General features: G+C 48.2%; 1 protein-coding gene across 3 annotated transcripts; it reads right to left on the minus strand.

Moving 5' to 3' along the window:
• Positions 1–469: 469 nt before the first annotated feature.
• PIP4K2C (phosphatidylinositol-5-phosphate 4-kinase type 2 gamma) lies at positions 470–15,159 on the minus strand. 3 transcript variants are annotated; one of them, XM_054718929.1, is made up of 10 exons: positions 14,977–15,159; positions 12,305–12,402; positions 11,533–11,629; positions 10,273–10,416; positions 5,101–5,247; positions 4,873–4,911; positions 4,236–4,349; positions 3,579–3,846; positions 3,311–3,414; positions 470–3,116 (listed from the first exon to the last, which is right to left on the minus strand). In XM_054718929.1, the coding sequence occupies exons 1-10, from the start codon at positions 15,085–15,087 to the stop codon at positions 3,036–3,038; spliced, it is 1,203 nt and encodes a 400-aa protein (XP_054574904.1). In that variant the 5' UTR covers positions 15,088–15,159; the 3' UTR covers positions 470–3,035. The 3 variants fall into 3 exon arrangements, with proteins under 3 accessions (XP_054574904.1, XP_008146924.1, XP_028012170.1); XM_008148702.3 differs by having other exon boundaries at positions 14,914–15,159; XM_028156369.2 differs by lacking the exon at positions 14,977–15,159 and adding an exon at positions 14,356–14,442.
• Positions 15,160–18,837: the final 3,678 nt, after the last annotated feature.

Below are 18,837 nucleotides of genomic sequence, written 5' to 3' on the forward strand. Positions count from 1 at the left end.
AAATAGTTAAAAACTCTCAAAGGAAAAAAAAAAGCTCTGCTGTTTGCTTCCCACGTCAGAGCCCTCTCCGCCCCGGCCCAACTCCAACTCGCTTCCCTGGGGCCACATCGAGCCAGGCTTTCCCACCAGCCGACCTCCTCAGCCAGGAGGTGCCGGTCTCCCAGCCTGGCAACAGCTCTGTCCACCACCCCCTTTCTTCACTCCCCTTCTGGGCGGGAGGGTTGGTCACTTTCTTCTCCACTTTCCCAGGACCCTGCTGTACTATTTCTGCCCTCCAGGCAGAGGACATCTTTCCCAAGAAGCCTGGGGGAAAACTGAATTCCTTCTTTTAGCTAGTGGGCTGAGAGACACCTTGACAGAGATAGGGGGTGTGACCAAGCCCAGAATGCTGGGGGACCAGGGAGGGTCACTTCTCTGTTCTTCCTAGCTCCCATAGTTCAACTTTCATAAAGTTGGAGAATGCACAATACAACTTAAAAACTTTGTTTTATTGATTGATTTTTAGAGAGGAAGAGAAACATTGATTTGTTGTTCCACTTATTTATGCATTCATTGATTGATTCTTGTATGTGCCCTGACCAGGATCGAACCTGCAATCTTGGCGTATTGGGACGATGCTCTAACCAACTGAGCTACCTGGCCAGGGCCACAATCCTCACAACCTTTTTTTAAAAAAAATATATATACCTTATTTTTTACAGAGAGGAAGGGAGAGGAATAGAGAGTTAGAAACATCATTCAGCTGCCTCTTGCACACCTCCCACTGGGGATGTGCCCGCAACCAAGGTACATGCCCTTGACCAGAATCGAACCCGGGACCCTTCAGTCTGCAGGCCGACGCTCTGTGCACTGAGCCAAACCGGTTAGGGCCCTCACAACCTTTTAAGTTCACAGCCATCTAAGTAGAAACCTACATCCTTACTTAGGGGCTCAACATCTTAAAGATCAGATTTTGTCATCTGGTCCCTGCAATCCTAAGCACAGGCTTCTTCTGAAAAGGAAAAAAAAAAAAAAAAAGAGGCATTTCTGTGGAGGGATTTAGATTCCATAATTTAATTTCTATATAGTGACAGCAATGGGAGTAAATACACAATATCTTTTGTATTAGTTGATAAAAAAGATGAAAATTAGAAGCAACAAATGGAAGACCACACTGCTCATGATACATCAGCTACATGGTCAGAAAACCCATTCCTAAAGAACAACGGTTGCTGGTGTTATGGAGTCTTAGAGCATTCACCAGGGGAAAGGTAGGCTCTGGGCAGGATGGTATTGTAAGTCCCAATCCTTAACTGGGACTCCTCTAGTTACTTACTTTGGAGCCAAAGATGGAGGAGGGGGAGGGGGGAAGGGGATTTTGTTGTTGTTGTTTTTACTTTTATTCTTTTATTTTGGAGAGGGAGAAAGAAACACTGATCGGTTGCCTTCCATATGCATCCTGACCAGGGATCGAACCCGCAACCTGGGTATGTACCCTCACTGGGAATCAAACCCACAAGCTTTTGGTGTATCGGATGATGCTTCAACTGAGCCACATCAGCCAGGGCAGGAATTCTTCTTTATGACCTCGTGACTTCTTGTGAGACAGATCAGTCCAGCCAGATACAGAGCAAATAATCTTTGCATCCCCACAGGCCAGTTGCTGGTATCCATCTTTATATATTTTTTAAAATGTAGAAGCCTCAGGGGTATGGAGGATAGCAAGAAGAATGGCTGCCTTTGCCCCAAAGGCACTGGAGGGTGGGGAGGACACTATCTGGGCGCATCAGGATCCTCTACATTCTGAGAATATCATGCATCCAGTCCACTGTCTTTGGAGGAGGCTGGGTGATGGAGTTACAGCTCTGATTCCTCTCTGGGAATAGAGAGTGAAGATGACTGGGAGACACAGTAGCAATAAGATGGGGTAGAAGAGAACAGAACAACAAATCCAACTGGTAAAAGGGTTTGAGAAGGAGTGGGGGAAGGAAGTGTGCTAGGCACACACCTCCAGTGGGTAGAGGAGGTTCCTATACTTGAGACCTCCATTCTCTTGAAATGTCCAGGGTTGACCCAGGTAGAGACATTACCTTCTCCTGGGAATAACACCTCAGGGATGGCTAGACATGAAGGAAAGAAATTTAACGTGGGGGATGAACCTTAGACCCCTGGCCTATCATCCCAGCCTACAGAACTGGTCACTCCTCCACTGAAGGGTTCCAGCGCCAGAAGGGGTGTGTGGTCTTGAGGAGGAACAGCAGCAGTGAACACCTTCACCTGGCCTTGAACACTCTGGCCACCCATCTCTGGGCTCCTGTGTCCAGAAGTACAGAGGTGAGGGTCGAAGTGGGGTGAGGGAAGAGATTGGAGAGAGGAGTCCATCCTTGACAGAGACTTTCTCCAGTTTTCTACATAATCAATCACAAGAGGCCTCTTAGTTCCCACCTCCATGAGGTGCAAGCCTGCTGACCACTCTCCACCCCACCTGTGTGTGTAAGATTGGCCATATCTCATCATGTGTGCATGCCTGCACCCGTAGTATCTTCAAAGTCTTTCATCCCAGGGCCTACCAGGAAGCAGGTATGCCCCAGTGAGTTCTATAAAGTTATCAGCAAAATTCAGACACTTAGTGTTCATCCCACAGAACAAAGTGCATCCAGAGTAGTTGCTTGAGCCAGTTCCATCTGTCCAGTCAGGTCCTGAAGACAGCAAACAACCCCCTCCCGCCAGATTCTTCTACTTTTATAGAAACAACAGAACATTTTACAAAAATCAAGGCACTTGGGAGAGAATCAACAGTAACACTCTAATGAAGCAAGCAGACATGTTGAAGGGGAGAAAGAGAGGGGAGAAAACTGGACAAAGGGGAGAGAAGATGATATATTTCTGAGGGCCAGGAAGAGCCTACTCAATAAGATGGAGTTATTTGGAAGAAAGGAGCCTGTAGCCTGAATTTAGCAGAGGAAGAGAACTAGTGACCAGAATATCCGCAATTCCCCCAAGGCTCTCAGAACCCCACCACCTTGAACATAAAGTAGCAGTGACCACGAAGTCTCTTAGGCAAAGATGTTGGTAATAAAATCCAGGAATCGCTTAGCATACTGCTCAGGATGGACGGTAGAGATCTCTGCCCCAGCCTATGAGAAGAGGTATGGAACATGGTGTCAGGCCATCCCGCCACTCTTCTGCATTCCTCATCCTCTATCCCACTCCCCACCCTTTCCATACCCAACACTTCATCCTTTTGTCACCCCACTGCTCTGGCACAAGAGGCTCTCTCTTCCCAAGGAATAGTCAAGATAGGAAAGGAAAGGCCTCGGGGAACCCTCACCCCATGCTTGACAGTTTTGGCTGCATGAGCTGCTTTCTTCTTGGCATCATACTGCGTCAGGATGTCAATGAGGCCCATGAAATACACCTCCTTCTGGGGGGCCCCTGGAGAGAGTAACCAGCAATGAAGAGCAAGTATAGTCCCAATTCCCTTTCCCCAGGAACCAGTCAGATCTCTGAAAGCTAACCAGCCTCTCCAACCAGCAACCCGGTCTCTGTCCTACAAGGACTACCCTCCCCACCCTTAAAATTTCCAGGATCTCTCTTACCTTCAGCACTCCGGATGGCGTAGACATCAATGAAGGATTCAAACTCTCCAGGGCCCAGGGGCCGATGAGAAAGCATGTAGCTGCCAATACCCTCAGGGGAGGTGCCATAGGAGCCCACCAGAGCAGGAGGTCCAGTCAGGCCACAGTCCCCATCCCCCTCTGACTCTTCCTCCCGCACAGGCCCCTCCTCCTCTGGTTCAGAGCCACGAACTATGTCATGTATGCCCAACAGAAGGCTGTAGTCCATGATCTTCAGCTGCACTAGGAACTGAGACCCCAATAACAAATCAGAAACCCCAAATCTCCCTCCCCAATCCCAGGTACCACCCTTATACCTCCCACCACCCCTGAATTTCTGGGGCCCTCCTGGGAAAGGAAGTGTAAAAATTGAGGGTTGGTAGTATAACATTGGCCTTTAGTACCTAAATGTCCTGGTGTCTAAAATCATCCTTTTAGCTCATTCCAGCGCCTCCCTCCCCCTGCCCCCTATGCATCACCTCTAGGTTTTTTTGTCTCATACCCAACTCCCTAAATGCAGAGAACCCAAAGAATAAAGGGAACGGGAGGAGTTCCCTCATATTCTGAATGGAGAGACAACTACCCTGAGGGGAGCAAAGACGAAAACAAAGCCATTTCCCAGAGCACCCCAATCATCACCTCCACATCTCTCTTTAGCTTCTCTAGAAATATTTTCTTCTCCTCTTCACCAATATAAACTTTCTGGTTCTTGTTGAGAAAGTCCATATCCTTAAGGGTAGGTAATTCCTTAACCTGAGAAGAGGTAAAGGGACATTTTGGGAATATATATCTCTTCCCCAAAGGTCTCAGAAAACCCTGCTGTACCCAGGGCTCTGTCTCTAACTCAGTGATCTCCACAATGGGATGCTGACTCGGAGTCTGTTCTCACCTCTAATGTTTTTCCCAGACTCAGTCACTCCAGTTGTACCCCAAATCACATCCCACTACTTTCTCTTTATGGTTTTCATTTCTTTCTTCTTAGTAAGTAAAAATAGCTGCTTGAATAGGAGAGCCCAGAGTGGGAGGTGGTAAGCATTTTGCTCTTCAAGTCTGATATCCTCACCCATCCCCAAACCTTGCACAGGGAATAACCAATGACAAAGCAGCCATTCCCATTTTTCCCTTCCACACAATCCATGGATTGGGACAAGTTTACATCTCTCTTCTTGTCATCGGTTTAAGACAAGAATTAACAACTGGTAATCCCTTCCTCTTTATCCTAAGAAGATCCCTTTCACCTGCCTTCCCCCATCTCTCACCCTAAAATTAGTATTACCTTTTCTTTATCGCTGGCTTCCCGGGACACTAGGGAGCCCTGTGGAGAGACCCAAAGACCAAGTTCGCAGAAGTGTCTAAAAGAACAGTCAAGATCCAGCTCCTAAGAAGAGTATTCAAACCCATAGGCTTCTTTCCTTTAAAATAAATCATCCAGTAGCTTCCCAGACCCTCCCCACTCTCAGGCCACCAGGAGCCTCCCCCTCCACCCTATCTATCCTCTCTGTACCTTGAGGTCATACTTCCTGTGCACAGGAAGACGGTGGCTAAACATGTTGCGCATCACAAGCATGTAGCTGTCTTCATTGTCCACGCTAACTCGGTACATCCCCAGGAACTGGGGCAGCAGCGTGTTACCATGGCACTTCACAATGTACTGGGCAGAAGAGAGGAAGAAATGGAAAGAGATTGAGCAGCAGATACACAAACAGCTTAGGGAAGGGCATTCAAACACTATCATTCCTGACTGAGCAGAAAACTTCAAATAGAGAGGTTACAAGGTCAAAAGTGATGGGAACTTTCTAAAGATGCCTCTGGTCATCTGTGAAGTTTCTGAATACTCATCTCCTCAGATTAATCATTTGCATAACTAGACATTATACAAATTATTAATTTTAAAGTACCTTCTCTCATTTCATATTTATCTTTCTTTCAGATGGGGAATGGGGGTGTTATTTTCCTTATATTAGACCTTTATATGCAAATGGTCACAAAATTAGAAATTATGTCTGTTTATCAACAAATTGATTTTATCCAGATCAATGTTTCTTAAATTCCCCCAGTAAAAATGTTTGCCTGATGGCCTATCATTTGGATTCTTAAAAAAAATTATTCCTCTTTCACCCTGGCTGGTGTGCTCAACTGATTAGTGTCATCCCATGCACCAAAGGATTGCAGGTTCAATTCCTGGTCAGGGCACATACCCGAGTGGCGGGTTTGATCCTGTCAGGGCACATATGGGAGGCAACTAATTGATGTTTCTCTCTTACATCGATTTTCTCTCTCTCTCCCCCGACCCCTTCCTTCCTCTCCCTAAAATCAATTTTAAAAAAGTATTCCTCTTCTATATATATATTTTTATTTATTTCAGAGAGGAAGGGATAGAGGGAGAGAAAGATAGAAACATCAATGATGAGAGAGAATCATTGATTGGCTGCCTTCTGCATCCCCCACACTAGGGATCAAGCCCGCAACCCGGGCATGTGCCCTGACTGGGCATCGAATTATAACCTCCTGGTTCATAGGTTGATGTTCAACCACTGAGCCACACTGGCTGGGCAAAAATTTTTCTTCTTTCAATGCTTCTCTCAGTATTACTACCTATTTCTCTTCATAACCAACTTCCCAGAAAAGTAGTCAGCAATCAATTCACTTCCTATCTCTCATTCATACCTCAAACCAGTGAAGTCAGATATATGCCCTCATGTCTCCTCTGGAATCACTCTACTCCTCCTTCCCCCAAATCCCTCAGTTGCCAAATTCAATGAATATCTAGTCATTATCTTGTAGCAACTGAATGGCACTTTATACTACTGACCAGTGTCTCCTTAAAACTCTCTTCACCCTCAGTTCCCATTAGACCACTCTTCTGATTCCCCTCCCCTCTGTCCTCAAATCCTGTGTGAAATGAAGTGGGGCATAATTACAAGTGTCCACTGATCCTTAATCTTCTTTAAAGGATCTTTTCTCTAGTTGCTCCTTAAGGTTCTGTCCTCAATTTTCTTCTCATTTCACTCCACACTTCCCTTCAATAATCTTATCTATACTCATGGCTTTAATTACCACCTCTTCACCTTTAACTCTGAAAATTTAGACTTCTACTCTAATCCTCTTTCCTGGACTCCATTTCCCAAACACTTGATGGACAGTGATATCTGGATCAACTGCAGAAACCCCAAACTCAACATGTCTAAATCAGAACTGTCTTCCTCCAAAAACCTGTTTCTTTTTTCTGCTTCCAAGTGTTAGTGAATGAGCTTCCTGACCCCCCTAACTGGGAATTTAGAGGTGCTTTTGCCTTAATTCCCACAACTCTACCCTAAGTCTTCCTTTCCATCTCCAATGCCATTATTTCTCCAGGTCCTTGTCATGTCTCACCTAGACAATTATAATTACACTAGAGGCCTGGTGCACAAAAGTCATGCATGGGGGGTGTTTCCCCTTCAGCCCAGCCTGCACCCTCTCTAATCTGGGACCCCTTGGGGGATGTCCGACACTGCCAGTTTAGGTTTAGGCCCGATCTCGGGGATCAGGCCTAAACCGGCAGTCGGACATCCCTCTCACAATACGGGACCGCTGGCTCCTAACTGCTCACTTGCCTGCCTGCCTGATCACCCCTAACTGCCCCCCTGCCAGCCTGATCACCCCTAACTGCCTCTGCCTGCTGGCCTGATCACCCCTAACTGCCCACCCCCCTGCCAGCCTGGTCACCGCCAACTGCCCCCGCCAGCCTGGTTGCCCCACACAGCCTGCTGTTCGGTCATTTGGTCGCCCCTCACTGCCCCCCCTGCCGGCCTGGCCGCCCCTAACTGCCCTCCCGCCAGCCTGGTCGCCCCTTACTGCCCCCCTCTGCCGGCCTGGCCACCCCTTACTGCTGCCCCTGCCGGCCTGGTCACCTGACACAGCCTGCTGTTCAGTCGTTTGGTTGCCCCTAACTACCCCCCCCCCCCCGCTGGCTTGGTCACCCCCAACTGCCCCCCTCTGCCAGCCTGGTTGCCCTTAACTGCCCCCCCCAGCCAGCCTGGTCGCCCCAACTACCCCCCCTGCTGGCCTGGTTGCCCCTCACTGCCCCCCTCTGCCAGCCTGGTTGCCCCTCACTGCCCCACCCCAGCCAGTCTGGTCGCCCCCCAACTGCCCCCCCTGCTGGCCTGGTTGCCCCTCACTGCCCCCCTCTGCCAGCCTGGTCGCCCCTCACTGCCCACCCTCTGTCGGCCTGGTTGCCCCTCACTGCCCCCCTCTGCCAGCCTGGTTGCCCCTCACTGCCCACCCTCTGTCGGCCTGGTTGCCCCTCACTGCCCCCCTCTGCCAGCCTGGTTGCCCCTCACTGCCCCCCTCTGCCAGCCTGGTTGCCCCTCACTGCCCCCCTCTGCCAGCCTGGTTGCCCCTCACTGCCCCCCTCTGCCAGCCTGGTTGCCCCTCACTGCCCACCCTCTGTCGGCCTGGTTGCCCCTCACTGCCCCCCTCTGCCAGCCTGGTTGCCCCTCACTGCCCACCCTCTGTCGGCCTGGTTGCCCCTCACTGCCCCCCTCTGCCAGCCTGGTTGCCCCTCATTGCCCACCCTCTGCCGGCCTGGTTGCTGCCAACTGCCCCCCTGCCAGCCTGGTCGCCCCATGCAGCCTGCTGTTTGGTCGTTTGGTTGCCCCCCCCCCCCCCCCGCGCTGGCCTGGTTGCCCCCAACTGCCCCCCCTGCTGGCCTGGTCACCCCAACTGGCCCCCCACCGGCCTAGTCGCCCCTCATGGCCCCCCTCTGCCGGCCTGGTCGCCCCTCACTGCCTCCCTGCTGACCTGGTCGCCCCATGCAGCCTGCTGTTCAGTTGTTTGGTCGTCCCTCACTGACACCCCTGCCGGCCTGGTTGCCCCACACAGCCTGCTGTTTGGTCATTACTGTGAGGGTGTCCTGACCAATTTGCTTATTACCCTTTTATTAGTATAGATCCTAACTGGTATCTCCATTCCCAATAGTCCTCCCTCCAATCCATTCTGTAAAATGCTGTCACATGGATATTTCTAAGTAACATACATATCACTCTCCTGCAAACCACCTTCAGGATCAAGTCCAAACTCTGTTGTTTATAAAACCCTTCACAATCTGGATTCTGCCTATTTTTTCCACAATACCATATTCCAACCACATTGAATTTCTTGCAGTTCTGTAACACTAGGCTCTCTCATGCTTCTGTGCCTTTACAAGTGCTGTTTTTCCTTTGTCTAGCACATTGCCCAATGGTTAGTCTCTACCAGTCTTTCAAGAATCAACTACTGTGATACCCCCTCTAAAAAAAAGTCTCTTTGAGCCTCTCAAGTATATTTCCTTCCGCCAATGGGCTGGGATGCTCTTCCTCTGCACCCCCCAGAGCATTCTGTACCTACCTCTACTATTGTACACATTTTGCTGCATGCTAATGCTAACTTACTGGACTCTGCAATTAGATTAAGAGATCCTCAAAGGCCATGACCATTTCATTCACCTCTTTCTCCACAGCCCAACACAGGGTCTAGCAATTAAAAACATTCAATATTTGTTGGATAAAACAAATATTCCTTTTAGAGTTTTTCATTTATTCCTTGTTCACTGGTTTTAGTGAGATTTTTTTTCTTCATTAGAAAAACATTCAGGCAGTGTTTTTCCTTTCATTATTATTATTATTTTTTTAATTGTCAACCAAGCATGTTTTTATTGCTTTTTAGAGAGAGAGTAAAGGAGAGAAACATCAATGGGCCACTTCCCATATACTTCCAGACCAGGGATCGAACCCACAATCCTTTGATGCATAGGACAACACTCCCAACTGACTGAGCCACTGGGCCAGGGCTAGGCAGTGTTTTTATCACCAAAATATTCCACAAACTCCACATGCCAGGTTAAGCTAATCAGCCACAATAGCTCCCTAATCCTTTTTAGGGCTGGATATGATCATGGCTTCTACTTTACAGTTTATCCCAATTGTGTACTTACCCTGGTTTTCTCCCTAAACTGCATTTATTCCAGATAGTATATTTGGTGCTAACACTTCACCTAATTATAAATCTATAGTTTAGACTTTGTTACACACGTGGACTTTATGTATAATCCACAGTGGTTTTAGATCATTAAGTACCAAATGAGAAAGAACATGGTCTAAATTCTTCTATTTAAACAAACACAAATAGCTATACAGAGGCTCTTTTTTTGAAATTTCTAGTTTTTAAAAAATATATTTTATTGATTTTAGAGAGGAAGGGAGAGGGAGAGAGAGATAGAAACATCAATGATGAGAGAGAACCATTGATTGGCTGCCTCCTGCACGCCCCCTACTGGGGATCGAGCCTGCAACCCAGGCATGTGCCCTTGGCCAGGATTGAACCTGGGACCCTTCAGTCCACAGGCCAACACTCTATCCATTGAGCCAAACCAACCTGGGCAGAAATTTCTAGTTTTTAAAAAACATGGTGTATAAGAAAATAAAAATAAAAGAAACCCACCCACACCTGAAACTTCTATGTTCATGTTGACCAACGTCACCCCAATCAATTTAATAAATTAAAAAAATTTTTTTCCAATTACAAAAACAAAAAAACATGGTGTCAAGTACTTCTTGGGGAGCAGAATAGGTTGTAAAGGAGGAAAAGGGATAGGAAGTCTCCCTGTGTGCTTTGGCAGCCGAGCTATGATTAGAGAGAGGAGGGAAAAATAAGGCCTCACCTGGTGGTAGTTGGAGAGGTTGCTATGCATGTCAGCAATGTCCTCACTGGATACTTCTTTGATGACCAGAGTCCGATCATAGGAGATAAGGAAGCGACCATCACTGCCTTCACTTTCACTCGGGGGACTTCGGGTAAGAGATACCTGTTAGGGACACACAATAAGCCAGAGACTCTTTTCTTTTTTTTCTTTTTATTTTTTTAAAATATCTTTTTATTTATTTCGGAGAGGAAGAGAGAGGGAGAGATAGAAACATCAATGACCAGAATCATTGATTGGTTGCCTCCTGCATGTCCCCTACTGGGGATTGAGCCCACAGCCTGGGCATGTGCCCTTGACTGGAATTGAACCTGGGACCCTTCAGTCCACAGGCTAATGAATGCTCTATCCACTGAGCCAAACCAGCTAGGGCTTTCTTCCCCTTTTATACAGAGATGCAAGTCATAGGATAATGGTCAACTGAATATGTCTGAAAGTAGATAAAACCCTGGCATAACAAGTTGAGCAGGGTTTCTTAATCTGGTATCTATATAGGGACTGAAAGTGGTGCAAAAAAATTTTTTTTTAATTCTCAGCTGAGGACATGCTCTTTTAAAAATTGATTTGGGAGAGAGAGAAAGAGGGAGAGAGAGATAGAGGGAAACATCAATGTGAGAGTGAAACATCTATCAGTTGCCCACTGCATGCACCTGAACCGGGGATCAAACTTGCAACCTGGGTATGTGCTCTAAACAGTAATCAAACCTGCGACCTTTTTCTGTACAGGATGACACTCCAACCAACAGAGCCATACTGGCCAGGGCCAAAAAAATTTGTTGTTGTTAATCCTCACCTGAGGATAGTTTTCCATTGATTTTTTTAGAGAGAGTAGAAGGGAGGAAGAAAGAGAAATAGAAACATCAATGTTAGGGAGACACATTGATTGCTTGCCTCATAGGCCCTGCCTGGGGCCGGGAACCGAGCCTGCAACTGAGGTACTGTGCCCTTGACCAGAATCAAACCTGAGACCCTTCAATTCTTCAGTCCGAGAGCTCTATCTACTGAGCCAAACCGTCCAGGGCCAAAATTTTTAATGTATCTACATTTTCCCCCTCAAGGACAAGGTTTATAGTTTTCAGCAGATTTTTGAAGATGTCTGTGACAACAAAAAGGTAAAGAATCATACTTGCCAAGGGTCTCATTTCTCCAAACATGGCTGTCACAAGGCTTCCCCAGTTGTTAAGGAGAGAGGACCAACCTCAGCCCATAATAAACTCTCACCAAGTAATCCTGGTCATCAATGCCAAATCGATCACGGAGGTTCCTGAAGACCTGGGGACAATACTCCTTGAACTTGAAATGACTGGGCAGATTTTCCCTGAAAAAGGGGTTTTCAAGGTTAAAAAAACCAAAGTAACAATATTACCTTACATTTATGGAGGACTTGACAGTTTACAAAGTACCTTCCCATATATTACCTTATTTGATTCTCATAAAACCCTTGTGAGGTCCTGTAAAAGTATATTATTCCCATTTTATAGAAGGGGAGGCTGTGGTTCAGGATAGTTGGGCGAGCTGCTTAAGTCACCTGACTAGTAAATGAGTTAAGTAGAATTAGGTTTTATTGCCCATCCAAACAACAGCATTTCCCAAATCTCAATCAAGTAAGAGACACCCTAAAATTGGCAATACATGCCACTTTTTAGAATGGCATTTTCTGATACTAGGAGGGTTTAGTGAGATTTTTTTTTTTTCAGGGAGTCCCTATCAGAAACTTAATGGTAATGGCATCCAAATGAATTTATTTTATGGAATTGCTAGGCAAGAGAAGAGATAAACTAGTACATACATATAAGAGTATAGGGAACACTGAAAACTATTTTAATGGTTTCTTTGCACAATACTGAATTTGTGCACTGGGAAGGAGGTTAGACAATACAACTTATAAGTTGCCTTCTAAATCTAAAACCCTCAACTCATTAAATCTTAACTCTTAAATTATTTACTCTTTTCTACAAAGACTGATGTGAGAAGGGTGGGAATTCCCACATACCTGTGGAAAAGGTGATTGTTGACCTTGATCTTGGAGCTGGCCTTAAAATCATCTGGCAGCAGCATCACAGGGGGAGGCACCTGGCTGAGCTCATTGATCTGATAAGCCAAAACAAGAATAGGGAGTGAGTGAGTAGGGGTGTAGAGAACTACTCATATACTGTGTCTGGGCAAGAATCAGAAAAGGGCAACGGAGCAAGAGTCAGAAAAGGGCAACTCAAACCTCCTTCTTTTAAAAAAACACTGCTTATGCATTCACTTGATAGAGGTGAGAGAGACGGTCTCTGAGCTCTTCTGCTGCCCAACAAGGATTACAGTAAGCAACCCTCACACAGAGCCCCTCACACTCCCGCCCCCGAGGAACTTCATGCTCACAACAGTCATTTTATATCAGGCAAACCCTGTAAGCAACTCAGGACTATTTTTAAAGCTTGAGAAATTCTAGAGGAAAAAAAAAAGTATCCTCAGCAGACCCAAGACAAACAGTTCCATGCTCCATTAAAAACAAAAGGCATTTTAAAAGTACACAAGAGAGTTAATGGGACTCTGAGGGGTCAACAGCAACAAGAACAAAGATGTCCACATCCTGCAAGAGGCATCTCCTTACAAAGAGGACCAGTGCTTCCAGACCACTCTGACCGAGTCCTCTGCAGTAGGTCCCACCTACCTAGGTGTAAAGTAAAAGAAGAGCAGCTGATTTAAGAGGGAAAGTCAAGCCAACCCACAACCAAAGGATGGATACATCACATGCTTCCTCAGCCTCCAGAATCAGCAGTCTGCCGATTCAGGGTGGAAAGGGGGTTCCTGAGAAGAAGTGCCTTCTCTCCAGTGCTGCCACAGTATCTTTCACCCACCTGTAACAGTGCACTTATCATAAGCCTAATCGCTAGTTTATGTAAATTCCCCATCTAGATTGTGAGCTCTTCCAGCACAAGGACCAGTGCTAGGTGCCTGCATCTCTCAGCTGCCTAGCTAGCAAAATGTTGGGCACACAGTGGTCTTTCAGTGTTTATTAAATGAATAGAGGGATCCTTACTTGAGCATTTGACAGAGGTTATGAAGTGCAGTCTAATCTAAATCCCATACACTACCGTGAAACCCAAATCCTCTTATTCTTGGTAGAAAAGGAGGACAGAGCACAGTCCTGCAGAGGAAAAAAAAAAAAAAAAAAAAAAGCCAGTTGAGATTCCCAGCCTAAAATTCAGCTATAGTTCTTCATGTCCCCTCTGCCATCGGCTGTAACACAGGCTGAGTCATCACTAAGACATATGTTCAAAGAATTTCTCCATTCCAAACACTTGAAGTAAATGTGTGTTGGCTGGAGGGTAGCATGCTGAGGCTAAGGTATATATACCTAGGGAAGCTGAGGCAGGTCTTATGTGTAATTCCCTCAATTCTTACTAAAAGAAAACCCTTCTTATTAAGCTTCCCAAAGGGATGGATGAGTCACCTGGAAGGTACACCTGAGAGGCGGCCCTACTTCCATCAGCCTTGCCCATACCCAGAGCCTTAGACTGATAAGACATTACCATACCCAGGGAGCTGGGTGCAGTCCACGGAGCCACAAGTGCAAAAGGGGGCTGACAGACCCCAGACAATATTTTAAACCACAAATTAAGAATGTGACAAAAACTGTATTCTTCCTCAACCCCTTCCACATCCACAACCCTGCCATAACTATAACAATTCAAGGAAGTTGATTTATAAAATACTGCCTGTCACATTCAAGGTCACTGCATCCCTCCGACTCCAGGCCTAAGGGAAGGGTGCCATGGCCATGATCCCTTCACCTGAGGTAGCCTCAGGAAAGGAGAAGCACTGGCCTCCTGGGCCTCCTCCCGATTCCCAGGCACACCCTCCGCAGCAGTTTCTAAAGTTCACCACCAGTGTCCCCACGACCTGAGCTTCTCAGCCCCCTCTTCAGTCCAAGAGGACCCCCACCTAACACCAAACACCATCACTCCAGCCAACAATGGGAATGCAGTTAAGACCACAGGCTGAGTGAGCGCAACCACCAGGCTCAGGGAGGGTAGCTTCTCTAAAATGCTGTACCTCGGAAGGGAAAGGAAGGGACAGCAGGATTAGAAGGTCCGGGAAGCCTGGAGCTTCCCTCAAAGCCAAGGTTCCAAAGTCAAGGACGGCAGCTGGAAAGTAAGGTGGAAAGGAAAGTGAACGATCCCCCTGATCGAGCTCCCCTCCCTGCTCCCCTTCCACCTACTCTGGCGGAGACCTCACCACCACCAACCCAGGAGAGCCACTCCCCCTAAAGTCCTTCCGGCGGGAGCCGGGGCCGGCCGGTCTCCGCAGCCTGGGGCTGGGGCTGGATCCGGCGGGGAGGCAGGGAGGCAGGGAGCTGGATTGCGGGCGGGGAGGGCGGAACTAGCGTGGATGAGTCAAGGGTGGAGAGGGAGACAAAGTCTACGGTGAAGAAAAAAGTCTGGAGTGAGAAGATACAGCTGGAGGCTGGTGAGCAGAGAACGGGGCAGCCCGGAGGGGAAAGTGGCAGCTCGAGGGGCACCGGAGACGGGAGCCCGGAGTCAGGGGCGCCCCGAGGCGCAGGAGCTTGAGGGGTTCGGACGGGGCTACCGAGGGGCCAGGGCCGGGTCTCACCGAGTGGGCTACGCCCCACAGGAACACGCCCACCAGTGGGTCAGCCGCCCGGAACACCTTCACCTTCTGCTGCACGAAATGCTTCTTCTTGGTTTTGGAGGCGAAGCCGAAACCCTGGCCGGGGGCCGCTGTACTCGCCGGTACGGTGGCCGGCGGGGCCGAGGAGGACGCCATGGCCTCCCGCGTACCCGACCCACGGGAAGCCGGAGCCGGCCGCGATCGGGCTCCCGACCCCGGAAGCGGTGCTCACCTGAGCCGCCGTCACGTGACAGGAGGCGGGCCTGTCGGCGGGTGGGCGGGGCGGGCCTGGCTCCGCCCCCTGGCCCCGCGAGGGGGCCCCTCGCACAGCGGTGGGTGGGCTCACCTGGCGCTGGGGCGGCGCGCGGAGGCCGTGTCCCCGGAGGCTGCGCGCGGTCCGCGGGTCCCTCGCAGGTCCTCGAGGCCGCGGGGGTGCGGCCTGGGCTGGCCTGTTCACGCTTCGGTCGGGAGCTTTTTTGCTGCAAAGTCGCCGCCTGCTGGTTTTGCCCAGTTTCTAGGAGTAACCTCCCGGCTGAGGGTAACCCCAAAGCATTTAACGAAATAGAACCCTTAAATGATTTTAAGGTATTACACGTGCCTGTTTTTAGAAGGGTCACTGCATGGTTCCGGAGGGTGCCTGGAGTACTGCCAAAGTCTAGGCACGAGGTGATGAACTAAAACAGTAGCTGTTATGATGGAAAGAAGGGATGGCATCTAAAGGTCTAGTTTGATGTCAATTTGGAAAATTCTTAGTGATGTGGGGAGTTTGAGGGAAAGGGAGACATTGAGAATGAATCGCAGGCTTCTGGCTGAGGTGAAGAGAGATGGTGGCGACATGAAAAGGTGAAGTTTAGGCAAAAAGAGTTCAGTTTGGAACATGGTAGGGGTACCTGAGGTCAATTGGACATACAGTCCCGCAGTTCAGCAGAATGGTCTGTGCTGGGAATACAGATTTTATTGTTGTGGAATCTGTGGGCGTGGATGGGATCTCTCAGAGAGAGCAAGGAAAGAATCAAGGGCTACACCAGTACTTAAGAAGCCAGTGTGGCTGGGTGACTGAGTGTGGACTCAGGCACCAGGAAGTCACCGGTTCAATTCCCAGTCAGGGCACATGCCTGGGTTTCAGGCTCCATGGCAAGGAGGGGGTCGGGGGATGAGGGGTACAGATGTTTCTATCTTTCTCTCCCTCTTCCTTCCTCTCTAAAAATTAAAAACAAACAAACATATGTTTTAAAGGTCTTAAAAAAAAAAAAGACTTCTGGGAAAAGGCTGAGAAGGGGTGGCCAGAGAAGTAAAGGAGCCAGGAGAGAGAGCAGGGGCACAGAAGCCAAGAGAGTGGCGTTTCAAGAAGGATTGAGTGAAGAGCACTGTCAAATGTTACAGAGAGGTGAAGCAAGACAAGGATGGAGAAGTAAGTGCCAATTGTACTTGGTAACTAGTGACCTTTGGAGCAGTTTCACCAGAACAAGAGCCAGATCAAGGTGGGTTGAAGAATGAGTGGGAGGAAAGAAAGTGGGGACAGAAACCTGGGACTTTGTTTTGGATATTTGGTATTAAGAAAACAAGATAGGGCGTGTCTTAAAGAGAAGCACACAGTAAAGAGGGACTTTTAAGGGAGACCTTAGAAGGAGAAGGGGAGCCCTGGCTAGTATAGCTCAGTTGGTTGGGTGTTGTCCCGCGCACCAAAAGGTTGCTCCTTGAGTTCCCTGTCAGGGCACATGCCTGGGTTCTGGGCTTGATCCCCAGTAGAGGGCATGCAGGAGGCAGCCGATGGATGCTCTCACATTGATGTTTCTCTCTTCTCCTGTCCTCTCTCTCTAAAAATCAATAAAAATATTTTGAAATAAAAACGCAAAAACAAAAACAAGGGAAGAAATCATTGGACACCCTAACCGGTTTGGCTCAGTGGATAGAGCAACGGCCTGCGGACTGAAGGGTCCCAGGTTCGATTCCGGTCAAGGGCATGTGCCTTGATTGCGGGCACATCCCCAGTGGGGAGTGTCCAGGAGGCAGCTGAATCGATGTTTCTCTCTGATTGATGTTTCTAACTCTCTATCCCTCTTCCTTCCTCTCTGTAAAAAATCAATAAAATATATTAAAAAAAAAAAAGAAATCATTGGACAGAAGTTAACAAAGAAGATGCAAACTGCCCAAGTCTGCATCACTTTTAGTTACCTTATTCTATATAATAAAAGCCTAATATGCTAAGTGTCCACTGTTCATTCTTCCAGTCGCTATGACGTGCACTGACCACCAGGGGGCAGATGCTCCAACCAGTAGGTTAGCTTGCTGCTGGGGTCTGGCTGATCAGGACTGGACAGGAGGGGCCAGACATGCCCTGGAGCCCTTCCACGTTCCTTCCTGGGCTAGCCAACCTCCCACAGTCCCTCCCTGGCTGACCCCCGATTGCCCTGATGAACTGGGCAAGACAGGCAGGACATGCCCTGGAGCCCTCCCATGATCCCTCCCTGGTGGGGTCCCTCGGCCTGGCCTGTGCCCTCTGGCAATCGAGGACCCCTCGGGGGATGTTGGAGAGCTGGGTTCGCCCGATCCCCGCAGGCCAGGCTGAGGGACCCCACTGGTGCATGAATCTGTGCACCAGGCCTCTAGTTTTATATATTAATCTCTGAGTATCTCAAGAATGAAAGATCTAGAAAGAACTTGCTTTAACCTAGAGAAGGGAGATTTATCACTGGTCAGAAGGGAGAGAGAAAGGAAAGGATCTGTGCAGATATATGTAAGTAAAAAGGTGTGTGTATGGGGAGGATGAAGAAGTTCATGTTCAATAACCTTAATTTTCCCTTTTAAAAAAATGTTTTTATTGATTTTTTAGAGAGAGAGAAAGAGGGAGAAATAGAAACATCAAAGAGAAACATCAGCATCAATTGGCTGCCTTTTGCACACGCCCTACTGGAGATCGAGCCCACAACCCGGGCATATGCCCTGACCAGGAATCAAACCGTGACCTCCTGGTTCATGGGTGGACGCTCAACTACTGAGCCACACCGGCCAAGCTAAAATTTCCCTTTAAGGCAGACAGAGTTGTTGCTTATGAGAGAAGGTGAGAAGGGGTCTTGAGGAGTAAGGGTTTAGACTAGTTGCCCTGGGGGTAGGAGAGGAAACTGTAAGGATACACAGAAGTAAGGTGAAGCAGCATGGAAGGTCCAGGTAGGTTTGCAGGCTTTTTGTTTTTAGCTGCCCCAGTGTTGTCATTGTGCAGTTGTCTCCATTCATCTCAGCAGCTTTGAGGCATGAGTAGAGGACAGGTAGGGGTATGCTCTAAAATGGGAATAAGGAGGGTGATTGTGGTAGATGGTCATGGGACAAAAGAACTGAGCTGTTTGCAAAGGCAAGATAGAGACACACTGGAAAGGAACAAATTGATGCTGGGACTGAGGAGATGGTCTGGGGTGGAAATGAGAACAGGATATTATTTTTTTGTTAAAAATTTCCAATAACCACCTGGCCAGTGTGGCTCAGTTGGTTGAGCATCGTCCCCTATACCAGGAAGTTGTTGGTTCAATTCCTGGTCAGGGCAAATGTCCTGGTGTGGGCTCGATCCCCAGTATGGGGCATGATCAATGATGTTTCTCTCTCTCTCCCTCTCCTCCTCCCTCTCCCTTCCTCTCTCTGAAATAAATAAATAAATAAAAAATTACCAACAACCTAGAAAGATGCCCACCAATAGTGGAATGGTTGAATAAGTTATAGGATAAATAGCGCAGGCCAATATGCTCAGTGGTTAGAGCATCGACCCCAGCACCGAAGGGTCACGGGTTTGACTCCCAGACAAGGGCACATACCTGAGTTGTAGGTTCAATCCCCAGCCCTGGATAGGGCGTGTTTTGGAGGCAACCAATTGATGTGTCTTTCACATTGATGTTTTTCTCTCACTCTCCCCCCTCA

The sequence above is a fragment of the Eptesicus fuscus genome, chromosome 7 (genome assembly GCF_027574615.1).
Source record: "Eptesicus fuscus isolate TK198812 chromosome 7, DD_ASM_mEF_20220401, whole genome shotgun sequence".
NCBI lineage: Eukaryota > Metazoa > Chordata > Mammalia > Chiroptera > Vespertilionidae > Eptesicus > Eptesicus fuscus.